This window comes from Schistocerca cancellata, chromosome 9 (genome assembly GCF_023864275.1).
Source record: "Schistocerca cancellata isolate TAMUIC-IGC-003103 chromosome 9, iqSchCanc2.1, whole genome shotgun sequence".
NCBI lineage: Eukaryota > Metazoa > Arthropoda > Insecta > Orthoptera > Acrididae > Schistocerca > Schistocerca cancellata.
In genome coordinates this window covers 462,123,662-462,138,539 of record NC_064634.1, presented here as the reverse complement: position 1 = coordinate 462,138,539, position 14,878 = coordinate 462,123,662, and the positions used below count along the sequence as shown (strand labels likewise).

General features: G+C 44.9%; 1 protein-coding gene across 1 annotated transcript in view; it reads right to left on the bottom strand.

The window, feature by feature from the left end:
• The window catches only part of LOC126100626 (regulator of microtubule dynamics protein 3-like), a 106,719-nt gene that overhangs the window by 17,548 nt on the left and 74,293 nt on the right, over positions 1–14,878 (bottom strand). Inside the window, exon 5 of the mRNA XM_049911253.1 lies at positions 883–1,113. Within this exon, the coding sequence (XP_049767210.1) occupies positions 883–1,113 (231 nt within the window). The remainder of the gene's footprint in view (positions 1–882; positions 1,114–14,878) is intronic.

The window sequence follows — 14,878 nt, the reverse complement described above, 5'->3', positions numbered from 1 at the left end:
CATTAGCTTACTTGCTCGCCATCACTCATCATAACAAAACTAGTGATGTGTAGACACAGCCACAGGTAACAGCTAACATATATTTTAAAATGACTATAAAATGATACGCAATTTAATATGCTTCGTAAATGCACCAAATCCGTAAACAGCTATTAGTACATTTGTTGACAGCAAAACTGAACATGAAAGCTGCAAACAATAACAACGATTAAGAGGGCCTGCAATCTGTACTCTGCTTCTACACTGGGGAAACCAGGTCAAGGTTTCCTTTCCCTGTGTGTTGTGCATAATTGTTCGAAATCTTTGTTTCCAGATGAATCATGGAAAATTGTCAACAGGATTTGATAGAGAGAACTGTGAAAAGCACAAAAGGAATTGCTATTTTTGCATAATTCCACTGAAACAAAAACGGAAGGAACTCTGTCAGTGCTAAAATATGATGTGTAATTGGGCTTCCTCTTTCAATACCTTCTCCTGCTTGTACAATAAGTATTGAGAGCAGCACCGAATCTAATGCTACTCAACCAGTTTAAAAAACAATACCAAATCATGACGTCACATAAAGTTTGCACGACAATATAACATAGCATGAGTTGAGTTATCTGATAGTAAATCTATAAGTGTTTCATGCTAAAACAAACTGTTGGCATTTAGAAAACAGTTCTGTGACCTTGTTTAAAAGTAAAAATTATAGTAGCACATACAAGCACTTTTATCAAAGCTAAATAAAAAAGTTGAAATCAAGAAATATATTGAGTCTAAAATCTGATTTTGAGGATTATTCTCATACTAAGAACTCTCAAAAACATTTTTTGTACAGATAAAGAGTTAAAGTCTTCTGACTTGTGTTATTACGAAAAAATTCATACACATCCCACTTACACCCAATGTGACGCTTTCAACAACATCTGCCTTCTCCAACCACTCAACTGTTGCTGGAGTGTTTCCAAGTGCATCATGACACCGAGCAATAAAGAGACGATTCTCCTTCCATGGTGTTCTTGTCAGTCTTTCGGCCTTCAAGAAATGCTCAAGAGCATCTTCAATTGACACAGATGGCAGGCCAAACAAAGTCGAAGCCATAGAACGCTCCATCCACGGGCGGGATGCTACCTGAAATGAGCAATTTACAGCCATATTTAACAAAGATTTTTAGTACTAACTTCAATCATAAAAATAGCTATAATCAGTCCACACTGAAATATCACTCTGCAGTGGACTGTGTTTTATTGTGCAAATAATCTCACAGCATGAGCCAGATATATTATCCATATTACAGGACAGGTAACCTGCAAGGCTGCACTACAGATACCAGACGTGCATGTAACTAACTATGACATGGGGATTCCATTATAGTTTGTTCACAGAGAGATGAATGAGGGCCCCCCTATTTCTGAATTCGGTCAACTTCCACCTGCTAATTTTTGTGTCCGGCTACTGCCAACTTCAAAGATCTGGTACACATGGCTGTGGTCCCCGCGAAGCAATTGTTGGCTGTTTCGGGTAGTAACAATACATATCCCGAGTGAGGAAGCTGTTCCTAGCCCACAATGGGCAATTCTAGATACTGCTTGTAGAAGGGCAAGGGGTAGCACTTTACAGAGCAGAACAAGGAAAGTAATTGATAATGTCATTGAATGTTGTGAACAGTTTCAGCACTATGAGCACAATTCGGAAATTTTGCAAAGATAATCTTGGGAAGTCACTGGAACTCCCAGTACAAAGAGCCAAATTTAAATTTAAATTTTTTAGTTTGACGGTGCTTTGAAACTGCCTACCCCTGTGTCCGAATTACTTGGTCAAGTCCTAATGGGTGTTGTGTTGTGCGACTCTGTACAGAAGATTGCTCTCTGTCTGTGGCTACTTCGACTAATATTGCATCTTGGATAGGCAGTAACAAGACAGTTGGAAAATGTTGGTGGAAACAACTAATGCACTGATAGAGAATTTAATAAGAATGATTCTGGGTGACCTCCATGTACTTGCAATTCAGCTTTACACTTGTTAGTAAATGTTTACAATTTTAATCATACTCTTTTTATTGCCACAATGTAAGTTTTAATACTGTTTTTTTTTTCTTTAATTATCTCTCTCTCTTTTTTAAACTGACTTGTCTACGAGTACTGATAAGGAATTAGTAGCAACAAGCACCATCATTCGACACAAAACTATCAATTTTAGTTTCACAAATCCTGTAAGCTTTCATTACACCCATCTATTTTTGCTGATGTGTAATATATAGCAGCTTTTAGCTGGTATGGCAGTGGCTAAAGGATGGTACTGTCAATGCCCTTTGGAGCGTAAACTGTAGGTGAGTGCGAGTGTGGCTACAAGACAGCAAAAATGTGAGTGCGGCTTGTTCCCCACATTGTCCTCACCTCTCGGCAATCCGTGCTGGCAGCTGGTGGGCAGAGCTCGCTTCCTCCACTCTCCCCATCCGTATCGGAATACATTCATCTAATTGCGGACAGAATAAGCTAAGCACTGCTTGCTGCTAGCAGATATGTTAAGGGAGACAGAAATTGGATGAATAATGACTAATACTTACTAAAAGTAACAAAGAAATGCCTTGCAGAGTCAGTGAAAAAATTAAAGTGGAATTTTTTCTAGGCACCCTCATTATATAACTCTAAACTACAAGTATATTTATACATACTAACATAAGTGATACTATGAGACCTTTCTCAATTTAATATCATAAATCAGATATTTATGATCACCCTTCAATAGTAAAGCAAATTTAAAGGAATCTCGATCCATTCGAATAGAGTGGTGATATAAATTGCCCCAAAGAAGTTTCACACATTCTGTAGATGTGAGGATTTGATTTCAGTAAATATCTGTAATTGTGTGGGTACAGATTTAATATTTGAAGTATAGCTATAGGAGAAGAAGTGTTACCCTGTTATAATGTGTGTAACGATGAGGTCAGAATTTGCTAACTGGTAACATTCAATGCTGTGTCACCACACCATGCCCATCCCTTCGGCACAGTGTCCTCATGGTGGTTGAGACTCCACTTCTCGAGCCTGTACTGTCACACTTTCCACAGCGGTCTTCCTGAGGTCATTCAGTGTAGTCATGTTCCCACGTGCATGACAAGTTTCAACTGGTCACAAGTATGCTTGATGGTGTTTCCATCAGCAGATACTGCAGCCGATTCTATTTTGTTAATTTCTGCCTTCTGGAGGGAGGTGTTCAAGAGTTGAGTGATGTGTGCTATGCTCACCACCAAAATGTAACAGCTCTCAAATTACCCTGCACAGCCACGAAATGTACAGTTCTATTGCATTCTCCTCATGATATCAATGAGCCTTAATTTGTAGCCAGCTGGTGCCCGTGACGACATTTTGTCACTCACAATAGCATTCGAATGTCCTAACTATGTTAGTGTGGTGCATTCCAAATCAGCATGAAACTTTCTATGCTGTCACCTCTTTTTGCCATGAAGTGACAATGTGTGCATGATCTAAGCCCCAAATTATCAGCTGAGGTATGTCACCGGACTGAACAGTGCAGTCTCTAAAACAATACATTTCTATGCAGGAAAGAATGACGTTTATCTATGTTATTAACTACTCTTTAAATATGTCTGCTTGTGTCTGTATATGTGTGGATGGATATGTGTGTGTGTGCGCGAGTGTATACCCGTCCTTTTTTCCCCCTAAGGTAAGTCTTTCCGCTCCCGGGACTGGAATGACTCCTTACCCTCTCCCTTAAAACCCACATCCTTTCGTCTTTCCCTCTCCTTCCCTCTTTCCTGATGAGGCAACAGTTTGTTGCGAAAGCTTGAATTTTGTATGTATGTTTGTGTTCGTTTGTGTGTCTGTCGACCTGCCAGCACTTTCACTTTCATTTGGTAAGTCACATCATCTTTGTTTTTAGGTATATTTTTCCTACGTGGAATGTTTCCTTCTATTATAACCATATTATTAACTACTCTTTTGTACATCAAATGGAATAGCAAGAGCGATAGCTTAGGTACAGTGGGGCATTCACATGTTGTGGTACAGGACCTAAGTAATCAGTCTACTACTGTTTTTAGGCAAAGAAAAGGTTAAGGTAAGATTCGTGAAGCTAAGAGGCAATGGTATTATACAATCTATTAATAATATAACCAGATAAAAGTAAGTCTATTCCAACCTGGCCTTTCCAGTGTTTTTTGTCTAATGGCTTTTCGTCCATCCCACAAGCCTTTAATTTTTTCCTTTATTTCTCCTTTCTAAAGCATTACTCAACTCACTGCCCATACCTCCTCCTCTTTCCTGTGTTTTTTCTTCATCACATTCCAAACCGTATATGCTCTGAGATCTGAGCCACACAGTATAGACTCTGATCCTTGCACAACACACAGGTATGTGACTGTGGATTGATGGTGTAGTTTCTCATGCACCAAATTCTTCCCACTGATAATGAAGCCTATTGATCTCATTTCCTCCCTCATTCTTACATATTTTTGTGTGTTATTTTCCACACTCACCTGTGCCACACGGACTTGTGAACTTCATCCTAATGTATCTGTGCATATTTTTACACATTCATGTGTATTTTAATGTGTGTATTTTTACACATTTGTGCACATGTGTATTTCATGTATATGTTTTAACATATTTGTGAATTTTTTGCCTGTCTCCATATATTTTACACACCTTTTTCTGTTATTCAGCTCCCCTCATGCCCGTGGTCTTGCCACTACTGAACACAACCTCCCCCAATATCTCTCAGGTTCCAAACCAACAGTCTCATTCCTCATATACCTTATTAACTTTATCCTAAATACACAATTACTACTATTCTGAAGGAAAGTAAAGGTATACAAACACATCCATGGCACAACAATGGCACTTGCATGGCAACCTCCTATGCTAACCTGTTTATGCCCCATCTAGAGGAAAACTTCCTAGACGATATCTTTCTGATCTGGACTCAGGATCAAGACACCCTATCTTCTCATTCCTTCACAATCTCAACTATTTCTCTCCCATCCACTTCAACTGGTCCTCCCCAAGCCAGCATGCTACCTTCCTGGACATTTACCTCCTCCTCTCTGATGGATCCCTCCACACCTCTGTCCACATTCAACCCACCAACCACCAACAGAACCACTAACTTTGATTCCACCAAGGGACATTTGTGCACAGCAACCATAGACCGTAAGAATGGAGAGGCACACAGCAGTGTCCTTCCACCTGTATAACCTGTAAGAACATATGGTGACATGAACTGCCCAAGTCTGTTGAACTGTAACGAAAATGCACTGAAGAAGGCTATTTATAGCCAAAATATAGATTTGCAAGCATAATAAAAACTAATGGGACTGTGACTCACTGCTGTGTGCCTCTCCTTACTTACCTGCATTCTGACAGCTGTCATGCCTTCCACACCAAAATAGCTCTCACATAGAGTACCTCCTCAATCTAAATTCCCATTCACATCTCAGCTCTAACCAAGATTCTTCTCTCTCCTAAAGTGGTGTTCCATTGCCCACCAAACCTCCACAGCACTCGGGTCCATCCATATGCCATTCCCAATCCCAGCCCCTTGCTGCAGCATGGATCACATCACTGTGGAAGGTCCACGTGCAAGACCTGCCCAATCCACCCACCCAGCGTTTCCTATTCCAGTCCTGTGAAAGGCTTATCCTACCCCATCAAAGGCCTGTGAAAGCAGCCATGTCATATATCAGATCTTCTGTAATCATTGCACAGCTTTTTATATTGGTATGGCTAGAAATCAGCTGTCCACCAAGACGAATGACTGCCACCAAGATGTAACCGAGAGCAGGCTAGACACCTGGTGGCACAACATGCCTACCCTCCTTGGTTGCTTCACAACCGGCCCAATTGAATCTTCCTCTCCACCACCAGCTTTTCTGTACTGCACAGCTGAGAGTTGTCCTCGCAACACATTCTCTGCTTCTAACATTATCCCGTAGTCAACCTGATACATCTGCCACAATGTTTCAGCATCTGACCCAGTTGTCGCCAGACATTACATGACAGGTAGCAGGCCCATGCGCATGAAAATGACCCCTTTTAGGTGGTGTGAGGTGGAACCGTGGACAGTCACCTGTGGGTGAGGACAGCACTCGCTAGAGGGAGCCATTGGTGGAGCAAGGCAAGCCCAGGTCAACAGCAGGGCCGGGAGAGGGTTTACAGCAGGGAAATGAGGGGGGAGCCCAACTGTCTGCTGGCCTGCGAGAGCACAATGTACAGTGCTGCACGCAGCAGTTAGTTGTGTTTCACAGAGCTTGTCAACGACCGTGCTGGAAGGAATTGTGATAAGAACCTTTGTATAACTTGGCAAGCTCATCCCTGCAATAATATGTTCGATCGTTATTAAGAGAAAGTGTACAGTAACTGACAGTTCGGTTCTTGTAGCTATATCCAGAAGAGCAAATGCTCTTTGACAAGTGTTGTTATTCTTGGACTTCCACACATTCCAGTGCTCACCATTCTGGTTGAGCCAGTCACTGTTCTGATCTAGCGTCTCTGCCTGTGCCGAGCCGTACCGCGTGATAAGCTGTTTGCCTTTTCTTAAAATAATTGTTCATTAAGCAGGTTCTGTGCTACCTCTTTATTTGAGATACATAAACTCACATGGTTTCTCAGTTTTTTTAGAACTCTTAACTGGTTGCTTATGTACTGTGCTGTTCGTTGTTAAATTAGGGACAAGTTTTATTGCTGTGGTATTTTTGATGCAGGCAGTAACATCCATTCCAAAACCAGACGAGCCCCCCCTCCCCATATATACCCCAGTGTTTTCGATAACTGCTAACTGGCTCGATAATTCAGGCACTGGACTTGTGGTAGTTACAAACTGCGTGAAGGTTTGGTTGAGTAAAATCCACCAAGCACTCTCTTGGTAATATGAAACTTATGCAAATTTCTGTTGGGCTCGTGGTTGTTTTGTTACTAGTAATAGTCGATAGTCAAGTTAATGGTTTGCAAATCATGTCAGATTAAATATGAGCTAACACCCGTCTTACATTTTCTACACTGAAATTCATTTAATGTTTGAAAAGGCTAGTGCTCGACATATCTTTACTGATTTTTGGTATGATTGTTTCTAGTTACAAATCATTAAAAGAGGCCAGTGCCACTTTATCTTTTCTATACTGATATTTGTTTAACATTTGACGGAGCTAGTGCTAAACAGCTATTTGCTGATTTTGTATTAGTTAGTTTTAGTCACTAATAACGGAAATGGACCAGTGCTAGCGAAAATTGTTTAATATTTGAAGGGACTAGTGCCCAACACCTATATTGAAATTTTCATAACATCTTGCACGGCCTAGAGTCCGTTTACACTTCCATACCCAAAGCGTTTTGACATTTTGAGAGGCTAGTTCCTAACCTTTATTAATTACGTTTCCCATCGAGAATTTCAATGCGAGGAAAAGCTGTTGGTCGTAACTTGTCTTACTATTATTGCCTGTGTCAATTAAGTAAAGAAACTGCAAGAGCCTTTGGGCATTAACTGTCAGCTTTTTAAAGAGTTTAAGTGGCAAGATATGTTTCCTAGTTGTTGGAGTTGTATATTGCTCTGGTTGGTTGGTTGGTTGGTTTAAAAGAGGGAGGGGAAGGGACCAAATTGCGAGATCATCGACCACTTGTTCCCAGTAAAGTAATTACACAAGGGAAAGAAGAGAAGGAAATACACATACATCACAATAATAGGAGAAAGGAAAAACCAGAAGAACAACAGGACAACCAACACTACCATGGACAAAGCAGGGAAAGAAAACCACAGAGAGAAGCAAGAAACAGGTAGAAGGGTAAAAAAAAAAAAAAAAAAAAAAAAAAAAAAAAAAAAAAAAAAAGAGAGAGAGAGAGAGAGAGCAGATGACCATGGCTGGCCGACCATGAGAATAAAATGGAAAAGCCAGCCACTCTGTGACACATTAAAACATCCACATTAGAAGCACGAGAGTGGAGAACACAAAGGGACAAAGGACATGCGCTAAAATGTATATAGAATGATGAAACCCATCGTCACATATAAAACGTAAAACTAAATTAGCCGATGAGGCACTGTCAGCTAAAATTAATGGCAACGAGTCCGGTAACTGAAGAGTCTGTTGCAGGGCTGCCAAAGAAGGACGGCTCACCAAGATATGGTACACTGTCAGCCGGGCGCCACACTGACATTGAGGTGGGTCATCACGGCGCAGGAGGTAGCCATGGGTCACCCAAGCATGGCCAATGCGGAGACGGCAGAGAACCACAGAGACCCTGCGAGAGGCCCACATGAAGGACTGCAATATGTTCTTATCTCCTTAATGGCATGCACTGTGTTGTGCGTGCTGTGGTTATGCCATTTCATCTCCCAAAGCCGCAAAACCTTTCTGCATAGTACTGAATGCAGGTCAGTTGCAGAGAAGCCGATCTGCATAAGCGGTTTCTGCATAGCTTGTTTGGCCAGCCTGTGAGCAAGTTTGTTGCCTGGGATTCCGACGTGACCTGGGGTCCAGACAAACACCACTGAACGACTGGACCGTTCCAGGACATAGATGGACTCTTGGATAGTCACTACCAAAGAATGACGAGGGTAGTACTGGCCGATAGCTTGTAGGCTGTTCAAGGAGCCAGTACACAGAAGAAACTACTCTCCACGGCATGAACGGATGTGCTCAAGAGCACTAGATATAGCCACCAGCTCGGCAGTGAAAACACAGCTGCCACTGAGCAAGGAATGCTGTTCAATATGTCCTTTATGGACATAGGTGTAGCTGATGTGAGCATCAGCCATTGAACCATCAATGTAAACCACTTCGTGGCCTCAGTACATGTCAACAATTGAGAGGAAGTGGCAGTGCAGAGCCACTGGGTTAACTGAGCCCTTAGGGCCATGTGAACGGTACAGGCGAAGCTGCGGCCTAGGTGTACACCATGGACGTGTACATGAATGGCCCACGAGTACATGTGGTAAAGGCAGACTCCAGTTCGGAAAGAAGGGACCGGACAAGAACTGCAACTGGAAGCCCTGACCTGGGCCACCAATGTGGGAGATGCACCACCATCAGTGGGAAAAGAAGACGGTGATTCAGATGAGCAGGAGAACTACGAACATGTGCAATGGAACTGGCCCGCAGTTGTGCACGCCCATCCTGCAATGGAGGGACTCCGGCCTCCACCAGGAGACTGGTCACCGGACTCGGCCTAAAAGCTCCTGTCGCTAGGCAAATGCCACAGTGGTGCACTGGGTCGAGCAAACGCAATGCTGAGGGTGCTGCCGAACCATAAACCAGACTCCCATAGTCAAGGCAGGATTGAACAAGGGCTCTGCACCCCGGTTGGTGTTGCCCTGGCAGCGGAGGGAGGAAGCCAAGTCAATCGGGCGTCGAAAACCAGTCCTAAGAATCAATATGTCTCCACTACAGGGAGTGGATTGTCATTAAGGTAAAGTTCTTGTTCTTGATGAATGGTACGACGCCAACAAAAGTGCATAACACACGATGTTGCGGCCGAAAACAGAAAACTGTGGGCTAGGGCCCACAACTGCGCCTTGTGGATGGCTCCCCGTAGGTGGTGCTCAGCAACACCAGTACTGGTGGAGCAGTACGAAATGCGGAAGTCGTCTGCATGCACAGAAGGAGAGACGGATAGCCCTACAGCTGCTGCTAGACCATTAAAGATCACTAAAAATAGAGAGACACTAAATACAGAGTCCTGCAGCATCCCATTCTCCTGGATATGGGGGGAACAACTTGGACACGGAAAGTACAAAGTGACAGGAAATTTTGGATGAAAATCTGAGAGTGAGCCTTAGGGACCCCACTCGTATAATGTGGCATGGATATGATGTTGCCAGGTTGTGCTATAGGCTTTTTGTAAATCTAAAAGAACAGTAACAAGGTGTTGGCATGTGGAAAAGGCTGTTCGGGTGGCAGACTCGAGGTAGAGCGCCCTGGTGGAGTCAGTAGGCCACATGACTCCAGGGCCCACCCCAACCGTCGACACAACATACGTTCCAGCAGCTTACATAGAACGTTGGTGAGGCTGATGGACCGATAGCTATCCACATCACGTGGGTTTTTACTGGGTCTGAGCACCGGAATGATGGTGCTCTCCCACCACTGCGATGGAAAGATACCATCGCATCAGATCTGGTTGAAGATGATGAGGAGATGTCCCCTGTAGTCAGATGAGAGATGTTTTATCATCTGACTGTGGATCCAATCTGGCTCAGCAGCAGTGTCGGGGCACTGTACAAGGGCACTGAGCAACTTCCACTCTGTAAATGGTGCATTATAGGATTCACTGTGGCGTGTAGTGAACAAGAGGATTTCCCTCCGGCCGTCATTTGAGAGTGCGAAAGGCTGGGCGTAATTCTCTGATGCAGAGGCTCTGGTACCCGAAAACACATTTAATCCTTGCCCAGACTTGGAAAGGTGACATATGGCACCCAATGTTCGAGACATTATCTCTCCCACCACTCATGCATCTGTCGTCTGATAAGTTGGCGAAAGCAAGTATGGAGCGGTTTAAAGGCTATGAGGTGCTCCAGGGAAGGGGGCCGATTATGCCAATCTAGAGCTTGCTGACACACTGTAATTACTTCAGCGACTTCCAGCAACCACCAAGGGACTGCCTTTCGCTGGGGGTACCCTAAAGAACGAGGGATCGTGTTTTATGACACAGATATGATTGTTGTAGTCACCTGCTCAACCATCACATCGATGTTACCATGTGGGGGAGATTCCATGGTGACAGCAGAGATGAAAGTTTCCCAGTCTGCCTTGTTTAAAGCCCATCCGGGCAGGCATCCGTGGGCCTGACACCAGGTCAGTGACAGGAAGATGGGAAAGTGGTCACCATCACACAGGTCATCACGTGCTCTCCAGTGGATAGAGTGGAGAAGTCCTGGTCTGCAAGTTGATAAATCAATGGCTGAGTAACTACCATGAGCCACACTGAAATGTGTGGCAGCACAAGTATTTAAGAGGCAGAGGTTGAACTGGGCAGGTGAAGTTCCGACATATCTGCCTTGACCAGTAAGCACGGTACCACCCCACAAGGGGTTATGGGCATTAAAATCTCCCAGAAGTAGGAAAGGGTTAGGGAGTCGATCAATCAGTGCAGCTAATACATTCAGGGGTACTGCACCATCTGGAGGAAGATATACATTGCAGACAGCACTCCACCTGACACTATTATAGTCGATACGGTTCCTGTGGTATCCCTTATAGCCGCAGTGGGCAGGGGTCTGCATTGCCGAGAACCGGGTTTCCTGGACGGCGATGCAGGAAGCAGGTGTAAAGCTTATGGCTCTGAGCACTATGGGACTCAACATCTTAGGTCATAAGTCCCCTTGTAAAGCTTAACAGTAGCTGTAGCTCAGCAAGGTGGTGGAAAAAAAATGCTGCAATTCACTGTAGGATTATGTCATCGTGAGACTGGGAAGGCACGGAATATTCAATGAGGCAGTTTATGCATCAAGAGTCACCTGCTGACACTGACTTACTGCCTGAGCAGTCCATATCCATTGTGTCTGAGGGTCTGGCGAGATCTAGGTCCTCAGCAAATGCCAAAATCTTCACCTCATCTGCAGATGAAGAACTTGTAGGTAGCGGTGGTGGGGGTGCCACCACAATTACCTTGGTCTTGGGGACCTTCTTTTTGGATTTTGCACGCTGCTCATTGGGTTTTCCTGGGTGGGAGGACTTCACTGATTCAGTCTTTGGGACTGAGGATGAGGGTGAAGCCCTATGACCTGCTGCTTTTGGGCTCTTCAGCCACTGGCGGTTGTCATGTTTCCCATTAGCAGAAACCTGGGAAGGGAGTGACCCAAAGGACCCATTCCTAGTTAGAGGATATCCCCGATGGTTTGGAGGTGTTGCTCCCGAAGTAGGTGGTGCCCCATCATCAAGGGGGCAGGTGTAGTCTTCTGGTTCTGAGAGGTGACAAGAATGCGAGGAACTGATGGGCAACAACTGTTCTTGTAGCGGCGGCGTAAGAGGTGGTCATAGCCACAGGATGTAGGTGCTCAAATTTTCTCTTAGCTTCAATGTAGGTCAGTTGGTCCAGAGTCTTATATTCCACGATTTTCCTCTCCTTCTGTAAAATCCTTCAGTCTGGCGAGCAAGGTGGATGATGCTCTCCGCAGCTGACATAGATGGGAGGTGGGGCACACAGAGTATTTGGACGTGATGGATATCCACAATCTGGACATGTGGCACTGGAAGTACAGCGGGAAGACATATGTCTGAACTTCCAGTACTTAAAGCACGGCATTGGGGAGGGATATATGGCTTAACGTCACAGCAGTGGGGACCATCACCTTGACTTTCTCGGGCAATGTGTCACCATCTAAGGCCAAGAGGAAGGCACCAGTGGTAACCTGATGCTCCCTTGGAGCCCGATGGACGCGCTGGACCAAATGTGCACCTCACCACTCTGAATTGGCGTGCAGCTTGTCGTCAGGCTGCAGAAGAAGGTCCTTGTGGAATATAATAACCTGGACCATATTTAAGCTCTTATGGGGTGTGCTGGTAACAGAAACATCCCCCAACTTGTCAGAAGGGAGTAATGCCTGTGACTGGGCAGAGGATGCTGTTTTTATCAAGACTGACCCAGAGCGCATTTTGGACAAGTCCTCCACATCCCCAAACTTGTCCTCAAAATGTTCCACAAAAAACTGAGGTTTCATGGACATGAAAGATTCCCCATCAACTCTCATACATACGAGGTACTGGGGCGAATAAGCTTCACTGCCATTGTTAGCCTGGCATTGCTCTCATGGTGTGGCCAGGGAGGGGAATGATTGGGGGTCATATTTCTTAGCACTGAAGTTAGAATTTGTCCGTTTAGAGACTGCTGGTGACGGACCACCAGCAAGAGATGACCTACTACACTTCATGGCATGTCATTCGCCCTGATGCCACCCAATCCAACCAGGGGACCTCCTCGCGGGTGCCACCCAGCCTCAGGGAGATGGGCACCTACTCCATGGCATACGTAGGGAGTTAACAGTGCAGGCATCAGCAGAGCAATCCCTGTGTTGTCAGGGGGCTACAACTAACAGGGTACTTGGTGGCCACACCGCAATGGACTGGCTACCATGCTGGATATCAGGTGCAACCAAACAAACAAGTCAATTATCAACGTCAGCGTAGAAAACGATACTGCACAGCTGATGGAAAAATATGCACCGAGGATGGTGACCTTGCCCAACAGTTCGAGAATGAGCAGAAGTGCAGATCCACGTTGCTGAAAGATGCGATAGGTCTCTGCGCATGATGGACACGATGCACCATGTAAGGAGCCCTTCCCCAATTGGCTCACTTTTTGGGAAAATTTTGAAAAATGGAGTTCAAACCCTGCAGGGGACCATCACATAAGGGCCGAAACCTGAGAGACTCCTCTTAGTGCCTCTTACGACAGACAGGAATATTTCAGGCCTATTCTAACCCCAGGACCCGCATGAGGTGTATTGCTCAGGTAACCGTGTACACTTTTGGTGTTTAATAAATGTGTTTCAATATTACAAATTAGTTTATAACAATATTGTGAAAAGGAAAAGCTTTCAGCCAGCAAGGCCTTCATCAAAACCAAACACACACACACACACACACACACACACACACACACGCACACACACGCACGCGCGCACGCGCGCCAACACAACTCACACACATAACTGCAGTCTCAGCAGCAGTAGCCACACTGTGAGCAGCAGCACCAGTGCAGGATGGGAGTGGTGACTGGTTGGGTGTAAGGAGGAAGCTGGGGTGGGGAGGTTAGGGATAGTAGGGTAGGTGTGGCGGATAGTGAAGTGCTGCAGGTTAGACAGAGGGCAGGGGAGATGTGGGGAGAGTAGCGGAAAAGGAGAGAAGTAAAAAGACTGTGCGATGGTGGAATGAGGGCTGTGTAGTGCTGGAATGGGAACAGGGAAGGGGCTGGATGGGTGAAGACAATGACTAACAAAGGTTGACGCCAGGAAGATTATGGGAACATAGGCTATATTGCAGGGAAAGTTCCCACCTGTGCAATTCACAGAAGCTGGTGTTGGTGGGGATGATCCATATGGCACAGCTTGTGAAACAGTCACTGAAACGAAGTATATGATGTTTGGCAGCAACAGGGTGGTCCACCTGTTTCTGGGTCACAGTTTGTCGGTGACCGCTCATGTGGACAGACAGCTTATGGGTTGTCATGGCCACATAGAATGCGGCACAGTGGTTGCAGCTTAGCTAACTGCATCGTTATACTCAATGTCCATTCTTCTTTCTCTTCTTTCCTGTGTTTCTCTTCTCACCTTACAGACCACACTGCACGCTCTACTTACCAGGCACACTGTATCAACCATCTCGGCCGTGAACAACAGACAGCTACAAGACCACGTTGATAGTTGATGCTGCATTTTATGTCCCGTATTACTACTGCTGATTTCATTAATCCTATACCTTCAAATTGATCACTCTCCCTGTGTCACTCTCCCATATTTTCGCATGTTATTTCCAGCACTTTTTTTTTTTTTGTGGTTTTAGGGCTCACAACTTCAATGGTCATTAGCGCCCTGGCTACTCTAAGAATGTACCGCGAGGCAAAAGTTGTCTTTTATCGTGTTTTCCTTTTTAGTTGTTGTTGTCAGACTGACAGGCATAGGATTAAAAAACAGCATCATCAAATGTCCTTAGAGAGGTTTGTCAAATTGATAAAACGAAGAACACGAGCAACTGCTCGTGGGTCATCCGCTAAAATGGCATCGAAAGTACTTGGCAGGTTAAGATCTAGACGCAGTGTGTTAAAATCTGGACACGACATTAAAATGTGTTGAACCGTCAGCAATTGCCCACATGGGCAGAACGGCGCAGGCGCAGCCGTCAGCAGATGGCGATGGCTGAACCGGCAGTGTCCAATTCTTAACCGGGCCA